This window comes from Lissotriton helveticus, chromosome 1_2 (assembly GCF_964261635.1).
Source record: "Lissotriton helveticus chromosome 1_2, aLisHel1.1, whole genome shotgun sequence".
Classification (NCBI taxonomy): domain Eukaryota; kingdom Metazoa; phylum Chordata; class Amphibia; order Caudata; family Salamandridae; genus Lissotriton; species Lissotriton helveticus.
Window position 1 is genome coordinate 55084467 of NC_136058.1, and position 26736 is coordinate 55111202.

At 45.5% G+C, this 26736-nt stretch overlaps 1 protein-coding gene across 1 annotated transcript in view; it reads left to right on the forward strand.

The window, feature by feature from the left end:
• Window positions 1-3404: 3404 nt before the first annotated feature.
• Window positions 3405-26736, forward strand: part of ZRANB2 (zinc finger RANBP2-type containing 2) — a 33312-nt gene continuing 9980 nt past the window's right edge. The window contains exons 1-5 of the mRNA XM_078668710.1: window positions 3405-3750; window positions 16538-16590; window positions 16679-16787; window positions 16915-16997; window positions 22786-22862. Coding sequence (XP_078524836.1) covers window positions 3644-3750; window positions 16538-16590; window positions 16679-16787; window positions 16915-16997; window positions 22786-22862 — 429 coding nt within the window. The 5' untranslated portion in view covers window positions 3405-3643. The remainder of the gene's footprint in view (window positions 3751-16537; window positions 16591-16678; window positions 16788-16914; window positions 16998-22785; window positions 22863-26736) is intronic.

Genomic DNA, 26736 nt, shown 5'->3' on the forward strand with positions numbered 1-26736 from the left:
CACAGGCAGCATACTACAAAGCTGTAATGATGAATATAGTCAATGTCCTGAGGGAACTTTTCTGTAGTGTTAAGTCACTCACTACTCCAAAAGATAAAAATACGCTACCTACCCCTACAGTATCACCCTGCAACAAACTTGCAGTGTACTTCCAAGATAAAGTTGATGTTATCTACAGTAACCTACAACAGACAAAAAGCCTTGTCTATTCAGCCGGAGACACATGTTCTACATGAGGAGATGACATGTATCTCAAACACCCCCCTACTACAGGGGAGTCACTCTCAGCAATATTTAGCAAAGTTGAATCGGGATCCCCTGTGTACATGGCACCACCTCACATTCTGCTACAAGGAGCACAAGATATTCTCACGACACTTCTTGATCTCCATTTATCCCTTTCCACTGGAGTAGTTCCCTGAACCTGGAAACAAGCAGTGGTTAAACCTCTGCTAACAAAACCCAACCTTGAACCCTCATGTCCCGGGAACTACAGACCTATCTCCTTGCTTCCAGCCATGGGGAAGCTACTACAAAAACATACTAATCAAAACCTCTCCCTGTTCCAGCAGGAGAACTCTCTTCTTTACTCAACTCAGACTGGTTTCCCTCCACAACATAGCATGGAAACCACATTATTAGCAATAACAGAGAAGCTGAAAATATTACTGTACAAAGCAGGTTCCCTACCATTATCCTTCTCTACCTGTGGATAGCATTCAACAACGTTGACCACAAGACTCTGGTACTCAGGATGAGTGAAAAAGGAATAGAAAATGATGCGATGACCTGACTTTCCTCGTTCCTAAAAGAAAAGTCCTTTCAAATTTGCGATCCTCCCTACTATTCAGATGTCTTCCCTTTGAAGTGTGGGGTTCCGCAGGGCTTTGCATTGAGACCTACACCTTTCCACATTTATTTAAGTCCATTGGAAGACATTGTCAAGGAATTTTAGGTGTTGATGGTCTCCTTTGCTGACGACCCCCAACTGGCAGTCTCCCTTTACCCAGGAACAAGTTTACAACAACAACTAGCCCCTTTTCTAGAGAAAGTTGCATGATGGATGGCTAACTGCGCACTTAAATTGAAGGGAAATAAAGCCAAGCTGCTGATTTTAAGAAACAAGCCAACACCACAAACAACCCTTGGATGGCTAGAGTGTCTGGGGGCACTGCCAATCTCTCTTCCTCCCCCATTACGATCATAGGTATGTGGTTGGATAGCGCTCTATCTATGGAGGCCCAAGTAAAAATGTTTACAGCATCTTGCTTTGGCCTTATCAGAACCCTATAGAAAATCCTAAACCTCCTACCAAAACAATCTAGGAGAATAGTGGTCCAGTGCTGATTCTTCCCTGCTTGGACTATGGAAATTCCCTGTATATGGGCTCAGCCAAATATATCACCAAGAGACTCCAGTTAGTCCAAAGTGTGGCAGCAAGGACTATCCTCAAGCTTCCCAAACATACCTCAGCAAAAATTGCACTGGCTTCCAGTGGAGGAAAGGGTAGAATTCAAGGCACTTTACTTCGCACATAGGGGAATGAACTATAGTGGACCCTCCTCGATAGTGGCTCTTCTGGTACCTTACACTCCTAGCAGTACCTCAACATCCTCCAATGCTTGATTGCTGAAGGTCCAAAGGATCAGATTGGGGGGCGGGGGGGGCGTGTATCCTTCTTGCATTTGACCCCCAAGCTTTGGAATGCTATGCCCGCTGAGCTCAGAAACTAAATGAACAAGACCCGATTAAAAAAAATGCTTAAAACATGGCTTTACTCTCACTTGCTCTAGACATGTACCGCCTCAGAATCCTGCTAGTTTACACGGTGATCAACTCACGTAGCACTGGGAAGCCCTCAGGCGGCTATGTGCTTTATAAATCTGCATAGAATAAATCTACATAGCATAACTTGAGGAGCACTGTTACAGGGTGGAAGTGAAGAAATTCATAGCCAAGGAGCTCATTGGCAAGGCGCCAACAAACATTGTCGCACCGAGGGCCACCAGCACTGACGCCGGCACTGGATGTCGCAAATTAGAGGGGCCTCACATCTTCCCTTTCGCCCAGGGCCCCAAAAGTCCTAGGACCGGCCCTGGCTATGCGGAGTGGGTGGCTGAGGACTCAACTGTAACTTTGGCGAGTTGCAATTGAGACCCTGAGCTGACCAGTCAGTCTAGGACGTTGGCAACATTACTGAGGAAATAAAGCTACCATTTATGTTTCAGCTTTCACTGCGAGTTATTTCTCACTACACTTTTGCCAATGCTTGTTTCTACATCTTCCTCTATCAGTTTCACAGTTATGCCTTTTTTTCTGCAAAAGTTTGGAACGCAATCTATACTATTGCCGCTTGATGGCGATATGACTTCACGAATGAAAAGAATACGCACCTTAATTAAAATCGTTAACTTTTCTAAACATCTTCGCACAATCAATATGTACCATTGCTTACACGTCAGCCATGCTTGAAACGTTAACACCATCACGTCTCCAGAAAAAGAAACAAAATTGAATGTGCACGAATTATTTTTGCAATGCACACACTCCAATGTCGATTACATTAAAAATACCACCGAATTCAGTAAAGATAAGATCCGGTAGTTTAGGTATTGGGTTTGTCGAACACTGACCTTTTAAGCGTTCTATCTAAAAATAGAAAAGCAGTTGTCATTGACAAACTGAAAGAAAAAAAACGCCAAGCGTGTTCTCGTTTCAATGTACGAGATCACGCTTTCCTTTCCTAAAATGGCCGCCACACTCGTGGCGCTTCTCTTTCTGAAATACGTTCTAATTTTACCAACGAGCTGTCACTCTAGAATTTAGTGAGAGTCGCCTGTAACTCGATGAACGCGAGCGTAACAGAAATAACAGAGCGCTGTAGCGTGAGTTAATACATTTCAGTATGACCTCTAAACGTACACATTAAGTTCACATCACTACAAACATACCTACTTCATTGTTGAAGGCGGAGACAACCGTCAACGGGCTCCGCCTTTCCCTAAAAATTCGGCTATGGGATTAGAAACTGAAAGAGCATTAAATTGGCCGTTTAGCCCCATTTTTGCAAGTCTATAGTGGAAAATGGCCTTGTTCACCAAAGGCGATCAAACCTTTTAAGATGTTGATGGTGTTTATCCAGAACCGTAACGAAATTATGGATTTCCAGAGATTTCGTGACGATTCCTGCAAAAATATATTATTATTTAAGCGACATTTTAAATGTTATCACTTGAACAATATGTATGCGAGGTTGATATCTGTTACCAGTGAATGCCTATTTTTTGTTACTTTGAATTTGCTAAACCCGATTTTTGCTCGAGCTTTCTCTTTTAAGATGGCCTCGTTACCGGAGCCGTATAGAGGGCGGGCCCGCCACTAGGCCAATAAGTCCTTCTTCTGTTGTTATCGCTGCTGCCTATGGTGAGAGGGCAGGGCCTCGATTCAATCAGTTGCTCGCTGCTGCGCCATAATCGACGGGACTATACATGTGCCTGCCTAAAGCAGTCTTAGTAGGGCTTTTATTATCCTCCTCCGCTTCCTAAACGGCCCGTGGAGTCCACTGTAAGTCTAGGCCGAGCCCGCAGTCAGTTGTTGACGGTCTTTGACCGCGAGGGATAGAGGATCGGCCAAGAACATAAATATGGCGGAAAGCCCTGTCGACGGGGGACTGTTGGCCAGCGAAGCCGACAAGACATCGACGAAGAACTTTAGAGTAAGCGACGGGGACTGGATCTGCCCGGATAAAAAGTGAGTGCGGTGAGGCTGCGAACCTCCCATTACCGATCTTGCTCACATTTACTGTTGCCGAAGTTTAGGCCTAGGGGCCTGAATCCTACCGGTACCCCGGGATCGTAATCTCATTGAGTTGTCAACTATCAAGCGCCTGTTTTTGTGTGTGTTTTTTATATTAAGATAGTGTCCGTTTGATCCTGCTCATGAAAAACGTAAACATTTACTTGGTAATTAAAGCGGAATGAGTGGTTTCCTCGCCACTGCCGTCCAAACAATTTTGACATAACTCGCTTGCACTACCAAGCGCTCTTTAGCCATTGATGCTTCTGTCTTTTTCATGGTCTGTTCTAGATGGAGGGTGACTTGTGGCCTTTTGAAAGACCCGGCTATTTGGTGTTATACTAAAGCGTTAATGTGGTCTGTCTCAGCAGAGCAGCTGGTCCTCTCGGGGCAACTTTAAATAAGTGTATATTCAATTCCCGCTCAGACTAAAATGAACGGCCCCATTCTAGGGTTTCCGAATATCCCGTTTTCTCGGTACCTCTTTCTCTACCGCACATATTACTACTCCCCAACGACATAATGCATCAATTTAAGTTTTTAAACATTTTTATTAAGGTGAAATACAATTGTACAGAATAGTCTGTTACATTATCTGGATCCAGCGAATTCTCTCGGTTGCAAAGCTTCAACAATGCATCGAACATGTTATGGGATGGAGCACGTATAGATATTGTGCAGATTTCCTATATCATGCCAGGCGTTGATCGTGAGCAGTTTAGTAACCCCAGTACGTTATCTCCTATGCTTGATGCAGGTGGTTTTGAACCTATTCATCTTAGAGCAAAGAGCCAGTCAGTGCTGTTAACTCCCATAATTAGCTCTTGGTCCCATAGAGGAAGTTATATTGTGTTTGTTAGCTGGCAGATTTAGGGTTCTTTTGGGCTGCGTTTGAAGTAGGGGATATCCATGCAGTGCAAGTAATTGTGTACTGGGCACACTAAGATTAAAATGCCTTCCACGGACTTGGCAGTTATTTTTAGGTTACTTCAAACAATATTTTATGAGGTGCGTTTTTTCACATTTTAATGCTTGAGCCGCATTCCTGCTCTACGTTAATTGTTCTATTTACCCGAGAGAGTCATACACGCTTGTTAGTGACTATTTTTTTTATGATCTGTCCTTACGACGTGGTTTAGAGGTGAGCTGGTCATTCTATCGATATGCCATGTTCTAATTTGACAGTCATGTGTCTGGTTCTTTATTCTCCATTGCAATGAGAGCATTATTATTATCAACACTTTCACCCTTCGGGTACCCTGGCGCCATGATGTGTGCCCAGCTAATCGCAGATGGAAGTTGAGCAAAATTGGCAGAAGAAAGATTAGGAGAGTGGTAGAAGACAGGCTCTAGGATATAGCCATGTCTTTATCCTTTTTCTGAACTGGTAAAGATCATCCACTTGTCTAATCTCAAGTGTGAGTTTGTTCCAAAGTTGCGGTGCTGAAGGCCCTGTCTCCTGACATAGTTCTTCTAACTCTGGCACCTTCACCAGTTTGGCAGAAGAAGAACGTAGACTTTGAGTGGGGGGATACCATCCAAATTTGTTCTGCATTGGTTTGGGTCCAGCACCGTGCAGAGCTTTAAGCCCTATGCAAAGCGACTTGAATTGTATCCTTTGCAATACTGGAAGCCAGTGCAGCTTCTGAAAGTGCCTGAGAGGCAGAATAATGTTGTGGTCTCATGAGTGCCAACTTAGCCACCATAGTCTGTATTCTCTGGAGTCTCATAGTCAAATATCTTGGGAGACTCCCGCAGCAAGGCATTACAGAAATCCAGCCTACTCATGATAGTACTTCTTACGATCGATACTGTGGCCTGTGTTGATAGCAACAGAAGAATCTTCCAGAGTACTCTAATAAGGGAAACAACAGCTCCCAACTGTTTTATTCACCTGAGTTTCAAGAGTCTGTGTACTATCAAACATAACTCCCAGGTTGCGCACCATCTCAGTAGAAACAAGTGGGGTGGCTGTGGGAATGGGCCAAAAGTCTGTAGGGAGTATGGGGGGAATCCTCCCACCTGCACAGTGCAGGACCTATGTCTTATCAGCATTAAATTGAAGAGCATTTTCTCTCTGCCAATGTGTCCTGCATACTGGCATGGAAGTCTTCCAGAGATATGGACTGGTCTCCCTCTAGGGACAGGGTAAGCTGTGTCATCTGCGTAGTTCACAAGATTATTATGAACCCGTATGTCAGTAATTAAAGGGCTCACATAGATGTTGAACAATATTGGACTAATCGCAGAACCCCGAGGGACATTGTGCAAAATGTTGGTGAACTCTGATTGATAAGGGAGGGCCACTGCCTGTTACAATCGAAACCACTTCAGGGCAGTGCCCACCACCCCAACCTCTTCGAGTCTGGCCAGAAGGACCTCATGGTTAACTGTGTCGAATAGGCAGACGGGTCAAGCAAAATCAATAAAGCTGATTGTTCCTTGTGCAAAATCAATAAAGCTGATTGTCCCTTGTCTGCTCGCATTCGCATACCGTCCATCATGGTCACCAGAGCACTCTCCATTCCGTGTCCAGGGAGGAAACCAAATTGCACGTCTTCCAGTATGTTGTTGGTTTCTAGGAACTGGGAGAGTGACTTTCAAACCAGACGTTCAAGGATTTTAACCTGATAGGGTAGGAGAGAGATGGGTCTATATTTTTTAGGACACGCTAGATCAAGAGGTGCTCTTTTTTCAGAAGGTGTTACCAATGCTTGTTTCCAGCAAGTCAGCATTGATCCACTGGTCAAAGATTGAGTACAGATCTGCAGAAGTATTGGAAAGAGTTCTGGGGCCAATTACTTCCAGATTGTGTGATAGTGGGTCCATAGGGGATACTGAGGAGACACCCAGAGCCACTTTATTGAAGTCCTCCGCTGAGAGTATCTCAGTGGTCTAGGGAGTTAAATTTGTCCTCCCTGCCCAGCTCTTCCTCTTCGCTAGTGATGATTCCTCGGACATGTTACCCATTTTGAGTCCATCAATGATTAGGTTTCTGATCTTGTCTTCAAAAAAGTTTGCTAGGCTGATATATAGATCCTGGTTGGGCAGAATCTTGTTTTATAGGTTTCCAATAACAGTTGAGTTTCCAAGTGGTGCTTAGGCAGGGATCTAACATTGAGCAGACCGCATCTAAGGCTGTCCCTTCTGGCAAAATCCAACTCTGTCCTCAACCATGTACCTGCCCATCCTACCTCCAGTCTCCCCAATGTCACATAGTTGTTCGTTTGTGTAGCAGTACCTCTTATTTGCTGTTTAATACTCCCCCCCCCCCCCCCCCCCCCCCTAACGGGCAGCATGGCTGGCGCTGTGCGCAGACGTGCTTGCCTTTGGCGCGCCAGCAGCGCGCGTCCGTTGGGCGGCCACTCCAGCTTGGTTTTTTTTATAGCCGATTGCAGGGAAAGCTAGAATGCTGGACTCAAAGTATGTCGGGTCCGCTCTAACTGACAGTTACCGCGAGGTCAGGCAAACCAGTAAGAGCACCTCGTTTTAAGTCCACTGTTGAAAATATTGAACCCGCGTTAAAAACAATAAAAAAAAAAAAATTCATTAGGGGAATTAATGTGCAAATAAAGTGCTGCAGCAGCAGCCAACAAGATCCACACGTTAGGAAAAGCTAAACACCTTGTAACATGCAGTCTAGTCTTGCATTGATGCCATCCCTTACATACTAGCATGTGGCACAGAAGAGAGATTCTGGTTTTTGGTCGAACCCAGAGATCTAATGACTGATTCTTCCAAGATTATGGGCGCTGTGAACACAACCTCTACAATCCGCCCTCGGAACAATTTCAGTTAACATAATCTAGACCAAGTCACTTTGTGAGGAAATCTACTGCTTACCAAAAACGGTAAGCAGTAGATTTCCTCACAAAGTGACTTGGTCTGCAGCCATTGGGAGCCCAGGGAGAAACAGTGATTGAAGGTAAGTTAGCACGGTCCATGTGTATTCTGTACTAGGAAAAGAGCTTCGCCAAGTCAGTATGTCTAGTTTTAATGTGGTAACATATGCAAATATGGCCATACCCCAATGCTGTCTTAATGTTGGCACATTTTCTATGTACATGGCAGAAGCCAGTCTTGGTGTATTCATAGGGCGTAGCTAGAGCTTGTGGCGCCCGGGGCTATCCCTCAGATTGCCGCCCCTTAGGGGGAACGGGGGGGGGGATATGGGGTGCTTGGGGGAAAAAGGACGGTGAGCACTTTTGAAAGATGTCAGAGACACGTAGTATTGCTGCTAATAGTTACCTCGATCATGCGAGTTACATGCACATACATGACACGGTCCAAGGCTACACAGTTAAATACACCGGTGACCGGCAGTACAAAGGAGAGCACACAGACTGCCACCCTGCAGGATTTCAGGAAGGGCCTAAAAACATGGTTATTCGATTAACGTCCCTCAGCAGAAGCATTGCCCCCACCCCACAGTGCCTAGATAACCTCACAGGTGATATGTAGCGCTATGCGAATCCTGTTTGTTTGATGAATTGACACCTGATTTCCACACATCGTTTGTGCGCTATTTTAGTTTTATCTGTAAAAATGTATGTCTGTGCAAGTTAGAAATTACCAGCATTCACTGGGTTCTATACTTTATGGAATGTTCTCCGACACCCCACTATACAACAGACGGCAATGTCTACGTTTCTGCAGTTGCAGGGCAATGCCTGCAATGTTCAGCTCATGGTTTGTGCACGTGGAGGGGCGCAGCTGGCACTGGAAGTACAGCTAACAGCAGGCCGGACATAAAGGAAGCATAGCTGCCAAGGTTTCAGATTGCTAAGTGTGACATTTTGATAATGTCAGCGTAACTATGAGTGACATTTCAACAACTATGAGTGACACTTTTTTCGCAACTAAAATCAAGCAATAAAAACAACGGAAACATAAATATCTGAAATTACACCCATTTGAGCAATGAGAAACTGTAAGAAGATTGTTAAACGACTGCAAAGCACTGGAAATGGAAGGGTACACGCGTACCTTAGAGGTCACAACCCCTCTGCAGACTGTAATTTATCTCAAAAAGACACACTGGGCAATTTGATAAAAATGAATTAGCAGATAACAGCAAGGTGTGCGGTGCCGACCGTTATTTATTCACAACCTGAGGCTGAACTTGTATTGCTAGTCTAAGCAATTAACACTGAGACACAATAGAGTATGGGGGTGCATGAAAGCCTCAGGCAGGGCTTTAAGTGGACCGGGTCTCTCACAATCTTTTCTCCTTCTGTCCCTCCTGGATTCCTACATTTGCTTCGTACTTTTATTTTCACCCCTTTTTTCCCTCTTCGACCCTTACCCCTCCCCTATTCCTCTTGCCTGGTTCCCTTATTTACACAGACCCCCTCTCCATGATAGGACAGCCTCGGCCCCTATCCCTTTTCTCTAGCCCTTCCTCCCCTCCTTCTATTTTCCAGTTCCTTGCTTATTTCTCACCAAATCTTCCCCCTCTTGCCTCCCCTTCTGTTTCCCTCCCACTCACACGGTCATTCTTTTCTCACTTCTTTCCTAATTCTTTCCCTGTATCTCCACCCTACCCTTCCCTCTCACCCTTCCCTCTCTCACGTCCTCAGTCCTTCCCTTCTCGCCTCCTTCTCTCTTTCTTACTCTCGTTTTCTCACACTTCTGTCTGCAGTCATCATGTCCCCCGGACCAGGAAGACTCCCCTTGTCTCCTTTACACTCTCCTTCCCTCTTCATTCCATTGCTCTCCCCTTACATTCTTTTCGTCATTTTCTTTTACCCCAATCAGCCCCTCCTGCTTTACTTTTCATATTCTCCCCTACCCTTCATTTCCCAACTTCTTACATCACCAACCTTCCACTCACCACTGTCCCAAACCTGTGTCTTATTCCGATCTCCATTTCACGCTCTCCATGCCATTATGTTTCACCCTCTTCAATTATCTCACTCCCCCATCATCTTCCTTGTTGCTGCTGGTGCTTTCTTTCCCTCTTCCATGACTTATCATCTCTTGTGCCCCCTCTCTTCCTTCTGCTCGCAGCAGCCTCTCCCTGAAGGCCGCCTATTTCTTTACTTTCTTTTTCTATTTAGAGCCCTCTTTGGTACATCCCATCTTGCCAGTCACCAGTCTTCTGTTCTTATTTATTTATTTATGCATTTTTATATAGCGCGGACTTTACCCGAAGGCGTCAGAGCGCTTCACATTAGGAACAGAGATGAAACATGAGAAACATTATAAAAGAACAGATTGCAAAAACATGCGTTACTTACACAAGGTAATAGTGACAATTGTGAGCAACAAAATACATGAGGTAGTAAAAACTGTGAAATACATGAGGTAGTAAAGGTAGTATTCATTATTTTATCCCCCAAAGAGCGTGTGCCTCTGCAGACGGCACCGTTTTAAAAATCGTGTATTTCTGCAGCAGCATGGTGTTAATAGAAAGTCGGGTGGCTGGAACTTACTTCAAGTCAGTTTGCCACCCGCTTTCTTGGTCCAGGGCTGTCTGTGCTCAGAGTCTCGACTGTCCTGGTGTCCGCTGCTGGAACCGCCGGTCACGACTCCATGATGTGAGCTCAGCTCGCCTCGGTAATGAGACAGCACACGACGGCGGCCTTGCAGCTGTGAGCAGGAGGCAGGTGCTTCAAGCTCCATAATAGAGGTGGCGCCCGCAGAGCCAGGCCGAGCCGCTTCCTGCTCCAAAAACCAACTTCCCCGCCTTTGGAAGCAGGACGTGACGTGACGTCCGCCCACCGTGCCAGACTAATGGATGTGTCATTGCACTGCCTTAATGTCAGGATTTTATTTAATGCATTAAAGCGCGGACTTTACCCGAAGGTGTCAGAGCACTGTACAATAAAAAGGCCACCGCAACGGGGCACACCAGTGTCGCGCTGTTGCCACCCCCAAAACAGTGCTGCCTGGGGCGGTCCGCCCCCCTCGCTCCCCCCTAGCTACGCGGGTGTCAAGGGGCACAATGTTTTTAGAAGTTGTTCATGTTGTAATCACTAGATTATTTGCATTAATGCATTTCAAGCGATTGCCAATGTTTTCTATGAATATCGCAAACCTGTGTCTACGTGAAACTGTTTTGTTGTACAGCGATATGGGTACCAAGTCAGATGTTCAAGATGCCCACGGGTTTACAGTTTTAACAGAACTGGTCACAGAACAGTTTATAGTTGTGCATGATGCCTTTGTAACCCAAATGTTGCTAAGGAACATAATGGCAATGATGTATGGGCCACCTGTTACCTAAGCATTTTGCATGTTATTATTACATTGTATTTGTATTTGTGACTACTCATTTATTGCATCAAAAACTTAGAGGTGGCGGTGACCCTGCAGAAACTAGTAATTGCAAGTACCAAGGCCACGATACTCATAGAAAAAGTACGGCTTGGCGTGACCTCCCCCGGCTGCAGTTTTTACTTGACCTGGTACTGAGGTTAAGACGCTGTTTAACGGGCAAGTGTTTATTTACAGGTTAACCGAAGTTAAAAAAAAAACTAACAAGTGTCCTTTAACACTAATCTTTTGAAACGCCATTATTTAAAGAGATTGTGCTACAGACATGTAAAAATGCAAAAGACTACAAACTTCCAAAAAGGTCTTTCGTCAACAAGAGGTAGTGTTTCACCTTAGTGAATCCTAATGTATCCCTGCATTAAAGGCTTTTATTGTAAGGTATAGTTCTCAAATATGATTTTAGAGACATCCATGCCTGATAAGTGATCCACCCTCTGGTTTACTAATGGCATTGTTATGTGTGGTGTCTATGATTTAGGTTATTATACATGGAAGCAGTGGCGCTGGCACCTACTGAAGCAGGAGGCGGGCAAATAGGGAGAAAGAAAATGAAAATCACTTACCGATCAGCACAACAGCGTCTTTCTCTCCCTCCTCTGCAGCGACTGCTGTGCAGGCCCAACAACCTCCCTGAACCAATCCTGGCCTGCTAATAAGCTATTAACCAGCATACGACCAGTGTCCTGATTGGTGGGACTGGCCTCTGTCGGTGCTCCCGTGGAAACTGGATGCTTGCATTTGCTCTCAACCTAGCTGTTTTAAGACCGCTCATTTGAGAGGTTTACAGTTCTCCTGTGTCGCTGGTAGTCGCACGCAGGCCAACATGCACACTATAAACGGTGCAAAAGCAGCCCTTTGCCCACCACTTATCCCTGCTGTCACTCAGCAAGCCCCACTCGGTTCAGGACTGGAGGAAGCAAAATAAAATGGTAATGAATTGACATTTTATTTTTCATCTCTGGGGCTTTGCGAGGCACAAATGCAGACAAGGAGAGACTAACAAGCCCAATAACGACTGAAGCCAGCATTTACAAAGAACAGTGGCACAAGCCAATTAAAAATGTGGGGGGACTTTAGAGCAATACTCCACTACTGCATGCCTCGCAGCAGCGCATGCACTACCCAGCCTCAACCTAAACAAGCATTGTATAAACAAAAAACCCACAGCACACTGCATGTAAAGTAAAACACAACAGATGTCTCAATGGACATAAAAGTTCAAGTTTTCATGGATCAAAAAAGGGGAACACCAGTGTTTCGGCTCCTCTTTTAATGTTCATACATGGCCAGCCGACACGTGTTTCGTCGCAAGAAAACACTTTTTCCGCGACTCCTCAGGGCTGGGGAGGATACAAAAATACAGAATGGAGTGCATAGTATATATACAGTAATGTTGCACGTTGAGTTGTGACTGTATTTGGTGCAATTGTGAGGTGTAGGTGAAAAAGTGATCATACACAAGTACAAAAGTGGATGCACTCACATAACCAACCTTAATGCCGATGTGAGCGTCACATTTATGGAGGTGGGTCGACAGTGAATATATATGTGTGGTGTCCTGAGAGATGACATCTGCAAGTTCATTCACCCAAGTGTTTCTAAGGAGGGGGTAGGTGTTAGGGTTGGTTCAAAGTGTCACGGTGAGACAAGGTCAGTGGTTATCGCGATGTGAGGCGGGGGAAGGTTAAAGTGTCGGTATTTTGCTAAATCCCTAAAGTTTAAGAGTTGATGTGCATCCTACCTGTAGGCGGTCAGAGTAGAACCCCAGGTCTATAATGCCACAAGAAGGGAGAAAACAGAGAAGGAAAATACCATAAGGGTATATTCGAATGGTGGTTGAAATTTACACATTCAATTCAAGAATTTATCCGTGTATGGGGCACGGAGCAAAAGAAAATAGGTTCAAAAGAGAATCTCACCGCGGTGCCGGTGATAATTCCGACCCGGCTCCGCTCGAGACCGGGTTACGTCTTTGTACAGTTATAACTTTCGTAGTTATGAAGTATAGTTCTGCATCAAATATTCCTCGGAAGTCTACACAGTGTCTGCATTTCTTACACGTGGACGAGGACTCAAGTTCAATTTAACGATTGTGGATATTCCTAAACAAGCGTAACTACTAAATAAAGGTGAGCCTAACTAATAACCGAAATTCAAGTTTTGACAGATTCTTGAAAAATACGCTTTAACCCCAAAGTACCTGTTTTAAGCCTTACACGATTTTAATTCCTTTTCAGTATTTCCACATATATATTCACTGTCGACCCACCTCCATAAATGTGACGCTCACATCGGCATTAAGGTTGGTTATGTGAGTGCATCCACTTTTGTACTTTTGTGTATGATCACTTTTTCACCTACACCTCACAATTGCACCAAATACAGTCACAACTCAACGTGCAACATTACTGTATATATACTATGCACTCCATTCTGTATTTTTGTATCCTCCCCAGCCCTGAGGAGTCGCGGAAAGTGTTTTCTTGCGACGAAACACGTGTCGGCTGGCCATGTATGAACATTAAAAGAGGAGCCGAAACACTGGTGTTCCCCTTTTTTGATCCATGAAAACTTGAACTTTTATGTCCATTGAGACATCTGTTGTGTTTTACTTTACATGCAGTGTGCTGTGGGTTTTTTGTTTATATTGTATATGATGTGTCCTCCAACATATCTTTGAGAGGTTTTAGGGATTTGCCTCTCACCTGCATGCACCTTCTAATCTATACCATATCTCCTGCGTATGACCTTTGAGCTGTGCGCCCAGTATTTCCCTCAGCCCCTAAAAAACCCGGTTCGCATTGCTATAAACAAGCATTGTAAATGCAGTGGTCTCTGCATTATTTTTTTTAATTATTTTTTTTTTTTAATCTTATTTTTTTAAATAAGAAACAGATACATACATAAACAACGACCGGAGTGCATAGGGTGACCACAGTTGCAATAAATAGACACAGACTTCCATTCATTACAGTATGAATTAAGGAGAATAAAACAGGCCTAAGAGTCCTCCGAGTCCACACTGACAGGGTCTAATTCCGGTGGTTCACAAATGCTGCCTCGGTAAGCATTCCAAGCTCCCCAAATTTTGACCCATTTACGGGGCCGCCCCCTGGAGACATACACTGACTTCTCACGAAACATGCACCAATCAAGATCTTCCATCCATTTTCCAACCCTGGGCGCCCGTTCAGCACCCCAGAGCTGTGCAATATTACGTTTTGGCGACTGCACAAGCGAGAGCCACCCAAACCTTACCATGGCTCGGCAGGTCCGTGGGCTCCCACACATTGAACAGACCTCTCCTTGCCTCCGGGTCAACCCTCAACCCCCACACTTCACTCATTTTAGAATGTATCCGTGTCCAGAAAGCACAGACCCTCTCGCACTCCCACAGAATATGCATAAACGACCCTTGCAACCCACACCCCTGTCGACAATCAGCTGACACAGCTAGTCCCATCCTCTGCAGTCCCAGGCCCGTAATGTAAGAGCGATGCAAAATCCTAAGTTGAACCAAACGGAGCCTCATGGGGACTGCCACTTCCTTAGGGGATGCCACCGCCTCCCTCCAATCCTCATCGTCCAGAACAAGGCCATCAGCGACCCATTGGTCGCGCAAACGCACCAAGGGGTCCTCAGAGTGATTAATCAATTTGCGGTAGAAAGAGAGCTCGCCTTAGTGGGCACAAGGCCATCAAGTAGGCGATTTCCCCCCCCTCAGAGCGGCCAATCGCCGATCAGAATGGGACACTCCTCCAGCACCCCTGCCCTCTGATGCAACCCCCCTGCAAGCGAGCTGCTAGCAGTGCAAGGTGATTTCAGCAGCAGCACGAGCTGCAGATCAAGAAAAATGGCATTTGGGGCATGCCAGTGCTTCCAGCCGGACCGGTACGGGGCAGCCTGCTGACTTGGCACAAGACTGCCCCATCTCCCGTAAAATACATCACCCCCATAAACATGTTTTCCCGAAAGTGAACGTGCCAATCAAACTGTGCCAAGGACCCCATAAACGTCATCACCAAGTACAAACGCTTCTCTCTCCCCTAGCCAGCAGGTTAACAAATGGATATGAACACGTGCATCCCATCCTCTGGAGTGTCCCACCAAAAGCATAGCGGTGTCAAGTGCGAACGTGCCCCTCCAAAATAGACGACACACGCTAAAGTGTGAACCCAGAGCACAACCCCCACCCCTCCAGCGAAAATACCGCCTTCTAAACATATCTATTCGTAAGTACAAACATGATCATCTTATACAAACATGGCCCCCTTTCTGTAAAAAAAACTTCTAACATATTGTTCTCCACAGCAAACATGCCCCTCTCTGCAAAAGAAACGACCCGCGCTAACATGTGACCTCAAGTGCACACCCCTCGAATCTCCAACTCCTCTTCCAGTTCCTCAAAGCTGCGGGCCCCGAGCTCCTGAAAACGGCAGAGGCGAGATGGCCGGCGGGCAGAAATGGCTGCCGCAAAGCTCCGAAATTTTCGGAATCGGGGGCGTGTTTTTGGGTGAGTGACTGATGACGTCACAGATAGAAAGAACCTAAAAAAAACACGTCACCAAATCCGAAAAAGACTGGACTTAAAGGGAGTGACGCCCCTCTCCAATGGCTGGCCAGCATTTACGAGGCCAGCCAATGGAGAAGAGGGGCGGGTTCAAGCCCCCTACACTAAAACATAATCTCGGAGCTCCGCCCACTGCTTACGCAGTGCGACAGGAGTCTTCTACCTAAAAAGGAGATACAATGAAATAAAGCAATTGAGGATCACTCAGTTTGGTTGTGTGAGGAATCGAGGATTGATCTCAGGTTTCCTTGTTTCACATTGTGCTAGATGAGTATCTCTTACCCCCCCTCCCTTCCCCCCCCCCATTTCACTTTGCATAAAAAGTTAATGTTTCATTCTTAATTCTTGGCTCATGATGTTGGAGTGTGGCAGACCAAATACTATTTTTTTTAAAAAAAATTATTTATTTTTGCCGGGGATCCAAGAGAAACCTTGAGATGAGCCACAGACCGGCGTTTGAATTGGGCATAAAGTGTCTCTACCGCATGTACTGCATAAATGTAGTTATGGGAAATAAAGGCATATGAAGACATTAAATATAATCAAACAATTTGGTAAAGCTGGAGTTCCAGCTCCACTGTGCAGGGCTTCTTGTTTCATGAGTCCTAAGTACACCACCATTTAGGGAGTGGATTATGAGACTGGATGCTCGCTCCCATACGTTAAAGTAATTGTTGGGTAATCATGTTTTCTTATAGCATTACTACCAGTCTTTAGTTTGTAAGTGTCTCTTATCCATGCGTTTGTCCCTCTTTAAATTTTGTGTCTTGCATTGTTTGCTACAGACGTTAATTGGTTAGAAGGAATGACATGCAAGGCAAACGACGTACACAAATGATCATTAATGTCCATTTTTTTATATTGGGCATTAACTTTTCTTTTCTTCATTTATAGGTGTGCCAATGTTAACTTTGCAAGGAGAGCTAATTGCAACAGGTGTGGCCGAGGTAGGTGTTCGTTTTATTATGTTGCTAACATTGGTTGTGGTGTGCTGATTTCTTCTTTACACTAGTTCTGTTTTTACCATTCATGCAGAGAAATCAACCGATGCGAAGATGATGAAGGCCGGTGGGACAGAGATAGGAAAAACTTTAGCAGAAAAAAGTCGCGGTCTTTTCAGCGCCAATGATTGGCAATGTAAAACGTATGTATTTAACGCAAGTTATTACGCATTTGCTGCACTCTTATTACATTGAATATCAATAGAATTTTGCAATAGTGTTTAAACTGCATTATTAAATCTGATCTTGTTTGCTTTTTGTTTTTCCAAGTTGTGGTAATGTGAATTGGGCCAGGAGGTCTGAGTGTAATATGTGCAATACTCCAAAGTATGCAAAGTTAGAAGAAAGGACAGGTAAGGCTGACTATTTTTTAATGCAGTGAGAAAAACTAACATTGCTTTCTTAGTTTGCATGTCCTACCGCGTGCTTGCGCACCATTTTTGCCTTTTAGGAACTGAATTTTAACAATAAATTGCAAAGCTTTTCCATGTGATTGCATCAAAGTTCCAACTAGCTCCAGCAATTTCAAGCAATTAGTTAATTTAACACGTTCAAGGTTTTTCCCACTGTGTGTTTATGTTCTGGACATCTGAAGATATCCACATTGGAGAATTTAAACAGATGTGATTTTAGATGTAACAATTTTTCGATCTTTCAGTGTGCAAATTGTCATGGGATTGCAAGTAACTTGTACTTTGAAAATGTTTTTCTGGCTATCCTTGGTACACAAAGAGCCAGTGTAGTTCAAGCTATTGCACAGGTTACTTAAAGGTGGCCTGCATTTGGGCAACTCGTTAGACATTCGCCTGTGTTTACCTTCAGGGTGTCTTCATTTGCTGCCTAAGAAGCAACCTCACTGCTCAGTATATTGGAATTACATGATCTATCCCCAGAGAATATACTAGAGCAACTGAAATAATTATACTCTTAACTTTGTGTGTGAGGGTCTTAATACCTAGAAATGTCAAGCTCCTTTTAGCATAACACGTAGGAGCGCTTACCTCATTGCACCCCTATCAGCAACAGACCACCTTCTGGGGAGTGGTTCCAGTAACAAGCAAAGTTGGCTAGATACAAATCTTTCTTAACACCGTGGCTGCTTGAGGAGATCATCTGCTGTGCTGGGCCATAATGGAAATTGGTGTGGTCATGACGAGCTCAGCTAGTCATGAACACACGAGAGGTATACCTCATGATGAGCGGAGCTAGTCATGAGCATCGAAGGGGTTAGTTAAAGTCTGTTTTCGTACCCTCTATAACATTGGGGTAGTATTGTCACCCGAGCAGACCATGTGTTTAAGAAAAGGACCACGGGCAAGCACGAGTTTATTGGCCCAAGCATTGGTGTTGATGCCTTTTACTCCTAATGTTCGGGGGCTCACAAAGATATGATCCTGAGCAACTGGGCCAAGTATCCCTCCAGCACTTGACTCTGTGGTAGAGAGGGTCGAGCAGTTAAAGGCTTTGCAGGGGACAAGCAGGTTAGACAGAGGTGGGTAAACATATACTGATAACTCAAAATACCTTTGGCAACAATAAAGTACTGCCCTTTGAAATGCTAGCTTTTATGAAAAAATTAGTTTGTACAAACATACAACAAAATTACATTAACAAGCAATACACAGTTCCTGGTGTCAGCGCTGTAGTGTTCATAGGTGGGTCACTGTCCCACTCCCTAGCGGTAGTGGTTATTTCCCATTTATACTAAAGGCGGCATTCAGGTTAAGTTCCTCTACTAGTCAGTCTCAGGAGTCCTTCTCCGACTCTATTAATGTCAAGTGTTCCAGTGTCTAATCGCTATGTGACAGGAAAGCTGCTCCTGGCCCATAATCAGTCTTACACTAGCAGGATCTGAGCAGCTGAAGTCTCTCAACATGCCTCCTTTGCAGGTGCTGAAGCTGCGGCCTCGGATACATCTTTCACACATGTCCTGTGAGGGGCTGCGGTTGGGTGGCCTTTAATTTCTCCCGCAAACTCCTGCATCAGTAGGGTTTTTAGGTCTCGTGACCTACAATGCGCGCAAGCGCATTGAGGGATCGAGAATTCAAGTAGCCAAAAACACAGTCAAACCAAGGGCTTCGTTCCTGCGGTTTTCTTGAAGTTCACGTGAATCACGTGAGCAAACAAGCACGCGCATTCACGGCCAGCCCAGCACATCAAAGGGCTTCTCCTCCCCTAATTATTCATGGCCGGCCGCAGGCCGGCCGTACTTTCAGTTTCCCAAAGGGCTTCGCTTGCATTCCCCCCCCCCCCCCCCCCCCGCCCACCAGGCTCTCCCGCCCCCATCCGGCTACCCTCCGGCCATTTGGCACAACATTTGTAGCATTCGGTTTACCTCTCCCCACCGTCACTTAAGTGTGCAGAGAGTTGATCGTTAGACAATTTCCTCAGACAGGATTGTGCCGGCCCCAGAGCTACTTTAATATTTCAGCCATTCCTTTCGAATTCCTGGTGCAGTTTATTTATTTTACTTTCGGGCTCACGGCAGGCACATCACTTCTACAGAGCAACCCGGTCTATTACTACGCAGCAGACACGTACTTCGAGGGACGGCATTCTTTAGGGAAGGGCGGGAATGCATTATTTCCACAAGCACACATTGGAGGAACTTCCCCCAGCAATTTTTAGGCGTCCTCCTCCTTCCCCCCTCATCTTCATTTATTGATTAATTACAGCCAATTAATGATGTCGCCATACGATTACTCTGTGCACTCATTCCCCATGCATACACTCCAAGAATGCATTTTCCGGTTCCCGGTGAACTTCAGTGCTGCTCTTAAGTTTCTTCTGCCGAGTTTTTATATATTCGATGTTTCTGTGAACATGGGAGGAAAGCCTGTCATTAGTTGCCGGTTTTCCTGGCTCTGTGTTTCGCTCGTTATAGTGCTTCCTCGTAAAATGCTTCTGTGCGTGAACAAGGCGCTTAACTAGACGATAAAGCAGATTTCTTATAAGCCCAGCCCTAATGAATGTTCTCAGGAACAGAGTTATATCAGCTATGTCCATAGTGCCCTCCCAACGAGAGCTCACCAGGATTGACAACAGCAGCCTGTACTGTGCAAACAGATCTCCGCAGCACAACCCCAACCTACTCAGCTACCGTAACAACTTCACACCGACAGCTTGTGACTGCCAGCGACAAGCATGCAGCCCCCGCCTCAGCCCGCAGCCGCCTCCCAAAAACATGCAGGAATTCATGCTGAACACACACGGAGGGCTGTTCACAGCCAGTCACTTCTTGTAGGATAACAGCAACTTGTGTAACTGCAAAGTAAACCAGGCCGGCTTCAGGGGTCAGACAGACCCGCGCCTTCCTCAGCAACTTCTGTGGTGGCTGCCTGCGCTGAGAGCGGGCCCTGGCCCAGGCACTGCTGCCTGCTACAATCCAGCGTCGCACTCTGATACTGCAGAACTGCACAACACAACGCCAATGGGGTTCAAGTGCTTGAATGATGGGTGCTATGCATGCCCACTTCCAAAGCCACTCATCGCAGTGACATCAGAATGATGAACGGCTGAGAGCGGCACTGCAGCTTGCTACAATCCAGCGTCGCACTCTGATACTGCACAGCACAACGCCAATGGGGTTCAAGTGCTTGAATGATGGGTGCTATGCATGCCCACTTCCAAAGCCACTCATCGCAGTGAAACCAAATGAAATACCAGTATTTGTAAAGCACACAGCTACCTCCTAAATGGTGTCCCGGCGCTGGGGGCCCTCGTGAATATTAAGTGAGCTATTGCCCAGAGTCACATAGTGCTGGGCGAACTTACTGCCGGCACCGGAGATTGAACCATGAACCCCATAGTCAGGCACACTGGCCGCTGCGCCACACCTTCTACTCAGTGACTTCAGAATGATGAAAGGCCGAGTCATGCACTGCTGTTTTTAGCTGCTTAAACAGAGATGTCCACTTCAGACACATCAAGCATAAAGATGATTAAAAACTCCATCCAGCTATATTGTGTAGTGCTTATATGGGGCCACCGTGCAACAAAGCACTAAGCAGAGAACATTTGTAGCAGAGCTTTCTATCTCAGTAACCCCGTGGACGACGACAAATCAAAAGCAAACACAGTACAAATCTTATACCAAACCAATTAATACAAAAAAATGAATCGATGGAAAAACAAGCACTGGCGTTGCCAATAGGTCTCGCAGTAGGAAAGTTGGAGCTATTACAATTGCAAATAACAATGCCTTTTATTTTTGTTTTAATTTTAACAACATAAAGGGCTTTGTCATTTACAAAACCAATAGCTCCAACTTTCCTACTGCGAGACCTATTAGCAACGCCAGTGCTTGTTATGGTCTCTGATGCTGATTAGTTACTTGTGATCCTGTTCTATGGTTAGAGGGTGACGCTCCTGGTGCTGGTACAAGACACTATGACATCCTCCAGCAATGGTCAATTTGGCTGCCACTTGCATATGGGCCACCATTCTGCTTCTGTACATTGGCTTTGGCCCGATCAGCAGCAATGTTCATGGCGGCCCAGTCTCTCGCAGCAAGGGCAACTCCAAATCTCATAGCCATGGAATTGACCAAAGGTTCACAACTGAATGTCGACCACGGTCATGTGTATCAAAAGCTAAGCCCTAGCCCTACTCTCAAATATTCTTACTAGCCGTATCTCCTTTCTGAGATGTCCTGGCCCCTTCTCTATGACTTCTTTGAATCAAAGAGCACCCTTTGAAGTGCACACAAAAGCCTGGCTTTCTCTTCCTTCAGTGTACCTAACCCAGCTTAGAGGAATGCAGCAAGCCACAAATTAGTCTAGGGCGATTCCTCTACATTCTCGCGTTCCTCCAGTCTGCCATGGGTCTCCCACGATGGAACCCAGAATCATCATGTATTGTACCAGGCACATGCCCCCCTACACCCAACAAATGTATGCCACACATGCAATGTGCAGCACTACACACCAACCCAATGTAGGCCTAGGATGAGTTACGTGCACAGCAGCGGAACTTCAGATGAATTGGCCTGCAGGCTTCACTCCAGTGCTACATGTGAAAAGGACCTGTTCCCTCCTTATGATATCTGCATGGTATGGTACCATTACTACACTTGAGCTGCATAGCCCCTGGTAAAGGCAGTAGTCTTATCACCTCTGTGGGTAGTGCTTTGGGCATTCCTCTCGGTCCAAAAAGATCGTAATCTGTTAAACAGAACTATGTTGTGGCGTACACGCATGGTCTGTGGTCGCCCAAATCAGTATTTGGGATCTAAACATCCTTAGTTAGGCCACTAGGAGCGAGGTTGCACATCACCATGCAAGGGGCTTTTCCATCCCAACCCCACTTATTTTATAAGTGGCAAAGTTTAATGCTGGGGCTTGAGGATTTAACTAATTATGAATTGCCCTTGATGGCAAGTCGCTGCGGAAGCAGTGGTTTAATTCATTTACATTTAAGGCATATTGATATTTACCCTGATGGCTTGTTTAACAATTTATTTTCTTTGAAACCACAGTTCTTGTGGCATTTAGTGCATGCACTCCGCCTTGAAGCAACTGGTTACTACAAGGTTGTTTAGGGTATGTGTATTTAGATTTTTTTTTCAAATTTATTTGTGTATATTTCCACTGATTTTAGCTGGAGTTGGGAACATCGTGCCATTTCAGTTTTATCTTCAGCAATATGTGAGAGGGGGAAAACACTAGGCTCTGCATGCTTTTCTCTCAGCTTGATCAGAATTGGGATTCAAAATAAGATTTTTCAACCTCGTCCAAAGCTCCTATGTGGTGTATAATGGCATTTGTGTTCAAGCCACCAAGCATGGGTACCCATTTCTATCAAAAACCTGTAATGAGATCTGAATATTTTTCACTCGCCGCTTGATTATACAGCCTGACTCGTATTAAGTGATGAATTATGGCACATTCTACCTTGGCACTGATAACACTGATTTGCATCATTGACGTAGCTGAATTTCATTTGTGGTTTATCAACGAGGTGATTTATAGCTTGTCAACTTAAACTGAGTTGAAATGTGACATTTAACTTTCCTTAATTTAGATTAACTTGTACAGACGCTGCTGATTTGTTGCTTCGAACGGTGAAGATATAGGGTACACTGACATTGAAATTAATGTCTTTGTTTTCTCTTTGGCATGATTTTTTGTTTCTTGTGTGTAGGGTACGGAGGAGGATTTAACGAAAGGGAAAATGTAGAATATATAGAGCGAGAAGAATCCGACGGTGAATATGATGAGGTATTTCTTCCTTTTCTGTTCTTGAATTTCTGCAATAATCTCTAGTCTCATTTCAAATTTGTGTGTAGTTTATATTTATGTGCTGGTCCTATTGCCAGCTACCCCAGTGTATATTTATGTGCTGGTCCTTGTTCCAGCTACCCCTGCGACCGTTCTCCTGTCCATCTAGCCAGCAGTTCAGTACTCTGTTGCCTGTCTTCAAGCTACCCTATTTGTGCCACCTCCTCTCGTTTCTTCCTCTGTTTTGCCCTTTTCTGCTATTTTCCTCCCGCCACCCAGTTTCTTGCCCTCCCCAGGTTTTATGGAGCTGCAGCGTGACCCCCATTGAGCATGTCCTCTTGCCGGCTCCCGCTGAGACAGTTGTGCTGCCCAGCTTGCCTGAAGGCCGCTACCCCGGCTGCCTGTCTTCCTGCTGCCCTCTGTTTATACCTCCTCCTGCTCCTTTCTTGCACTGTTTTTTCCTTCTGCTCTTTTTCTGCTCTCTGTTTGGCCTTTTCTGCTTACTCGTGATTTCTGCCCTCAGTTTTGCCTTTTCTGCTAATTTCTTTCCTCGTCCTGTTTCCTCAAGACCTGGCTTTTTGATGGAGACCTCACACCCCAGCCCAAGATACCCCCAGGGGTGACAGTGCCTCCCTCTACAAATGCTGATTGATGGTTTGTACTGAATGAGTAGGCCAACATTTGCATAAAAAGTTAATAAGCGGCTCTGCCTGCTTCCCTAATGTTGTCGTCCCTCATGCTGGTATGCCCGGACCGTGTTTTTATGGGATTTCAGGTAACCAATAGAGACAATTGCTTGGGCTCTTAATGCCAGGTTTTCTTCTGTCTTCCACTTTAACGGGGCTTCGGTAGCCATGCCATCAAGAGCAGTCTCACCTTGGGACAGACACGTGCAGCTTCTGTTCTTGACATGCTCCTAACCCTTTCTGTTTTTTTGTTCATGCTGTTATTTAATCCAAACTGTAGCCATTGTGGTGGCTAGTTTCCAGTAATCTGATTTTTAGTGGTAAGTTTAGTGTTGGAGAGCCCTCTGGATTTCTGAATCCATTGAAATATGAGCTGTAGATCATATGCTTTAGCATAGATCACCATCTGGTGTTTGGTCTTGATGTTTGCACTTTGTTGTTGTTCAAAGAAGTCTTTTAGTCACAAGGTAGTTGACTCCTCCTTTCAGTAACTGCGCATGGCATAGTCTCCATCCCCCATATTGTTTTTATCCGCCATCTGGTTTGGATGTGTATTGCTGCGCTCTGGTTCAGTATCTTTTTGGAACCCCTTTGACGCATAGTCCTCTACCCTCGACTGTATTTATCGACACGGTTTCCATTCGACACGCATAGTCTAAAATCTGAAAACTTTCGATCTGGAACTTCGAGGCGGGCCATCTGGCCTACCCGTGCCAACCATGCCAGCAGTCGATCGAATGGACTCTATTCACGTTATGTCCCGGGTGTTGTGCTAAGTTTCCACGCACCGACTTGCACGAGGTCTGCAACCTCTGCCTAACCCCGGAACAGTGAAGCATGTTGATCATTCCGATCGAAGAAAGCCATTCATGACCGTCGGGCTCGATGCCTCGAGATGTACCGCAGCAGCGGTTCCGTACCAGACCTCTTCGGCGAAGATTCTGATTCTTACCAACCCATCCAGAAGCACAGTAAGAAGAACTGGTGTCCGAAGCAGATTCCGACATGGAAGAAGAACCGACCCTCACTCCAGGGTCAATGTACCGTGAGTACAGATTCCCCTGTGCCCACTCACCCAAATCCTGCGACTCAGGTATCATCTTTGCCTTCTGGCTCAGGTCAGCACCGAGACAAAGTTTCAGACGCCGTGCCCTATGGCTCGTCTACGAAACACAAGCCTTCAGGCTCGAGCCAGCCTCATTCTTGTGCCGAACCAACATCTAAGGCACTGAAACACAAGGCTTTGCCAGTCTCCACAAGTCGTCCTCGGAGCCGAAACCCGCCAAACACAAAGACCCAGAGCCGAAAGCTTCAGAGCCGAAACACGCATCTAAAGCCAAATCCACACCTAAAGACTGATCCGAAACACCCCACACCTAAAGGCTCAGAGCCAAAACCTGTCAAAAAGCACTCAGACTCCAAACACTTGGCGCCCAAAGATCCTCAACCTAAATTAACTCCATCCAAAGAACCTCTGCCCGAACAGCCACCTTTGGATCACAAACAAGAGACTCCGCATTGACCCTAAAAACTGGACACCTCCAGCTGATTCTTCCTAAAAAATGGAAGCTGGATCTCACAGACTATCATCCTATACCTCTGAAAAGGGACATGGGTACTAACCCTCCTCCCCTTTACATACCTCCCTCTCCTCCTCCCAACTTAATTTTGATAATTACACCTTCAAATTCACCATCACCTGACGAACAGGACGATTGGGATGAGGACCGTTATGTACCACATGACATACCACAGGACACTGATCCATGGGGCAATTATGATAAAGATCCATACCAAGATAACTATCCCCACCTGTATCCCTCCAGAGGCTCCCCACCTGATAACATTGGTTTTGCGCAGCTTATTAACCGGGCGGCTCAATATCACGGGGTGGAACTACACCCGCACCCTCTAGAAGGGGATTTCCTTGTGGAGGCAAGTCTACTAGCACTTTACCAATTGCTCAAGGGCTTACTGAAACACACTGACAAAGTATTCAAAGGCCCAGTTAGATCCAGAATACTAACACCTAGAGTGGATAAAAAAATACAAACCTGCTCCTTCATACCCGGCATATATAAAAGGCAAGTTGTCTTTAGGCTCTCGTTGTAACGAACGCCCGTAAAAGGTAATTCTCAAACCAAAGGCCACGCCCCTCTTCCTGACAAAGAGTCAACACTTATTGGTGCCTCGGACAAGAGTGGGTACCCAGGAGGCTAACCATTGGCGTATTGTCAATGCTCGGGCTCTGTTAGCAGGCTATGATATGGCTCACTATGAAGAGTTGCAAAAACTAATGCAACATCTGCCAGATGAGTATAAAACTAAAGCTAACAAACTCATCCAGGAAGGGTAGCTCATCACCAACACTTCCATAAAATGTGCACTAGATGCAGCAGACGCAGCATCCCGTGCAATCAACACTAGCAGTCTCTTACGCTTGGCGTCGAATTTCTGGATTCAAGCAGGAGGTATGATCCTCCATACTTAATCAGCCCTTTGATAAAGAGCATCTGTTTGGGCCATCAGTAGATACTTCATTAGAGACAATGAAGAAAGACACCGATCCATGGGGGGGGGGGGGGGGGGGGGGGGCTTACAATTGCCTTCTAACCGGGGTTCCTTTCGCCGCTCCTTTTTATAGGGGTGGCTCAAACAATGTCATCAGAAAATTCCTCCTCCTCGTATAAAGGTAACAACCACTCAAACTCCCCCTGAGGATATTTGAGAGGAAACTACAGAGGAAATAAGGGAAGAGGCAGAAGTAACTCCACCTGCACTTCCCCTGCCAATAAGCAGTGACTTCCCTCCAACCCCCCGGTCATCCCAGCCATGTCGGGGGACGTCTCTCACAGTTCCTACCTTGCTGGAATTCCATTACCTCAGACAAGTGGGTAAGACAAATTATCCAATATGGTTACTGCCTGGAACTTATTAGCACTCCCCCCAAATATTCTTCCAAAGCAATGTGAAATGTCACCAAAACATCACACTCCCAAAGCAAGAAGTTCTCTTACAAAAACATGTGATAGAACCAGTCCCATTCCATCATCAGTGAACAGGAGTGTACTCCCTATACTTTATAATTCCAAAAAAGGACTGCTCTCTAAGGCCTATACTAGACCTCAGACAGCTAAATCTTTACATTCAGTCTGACCATTTCCACATGGTCACTCTCAAACAGGTGC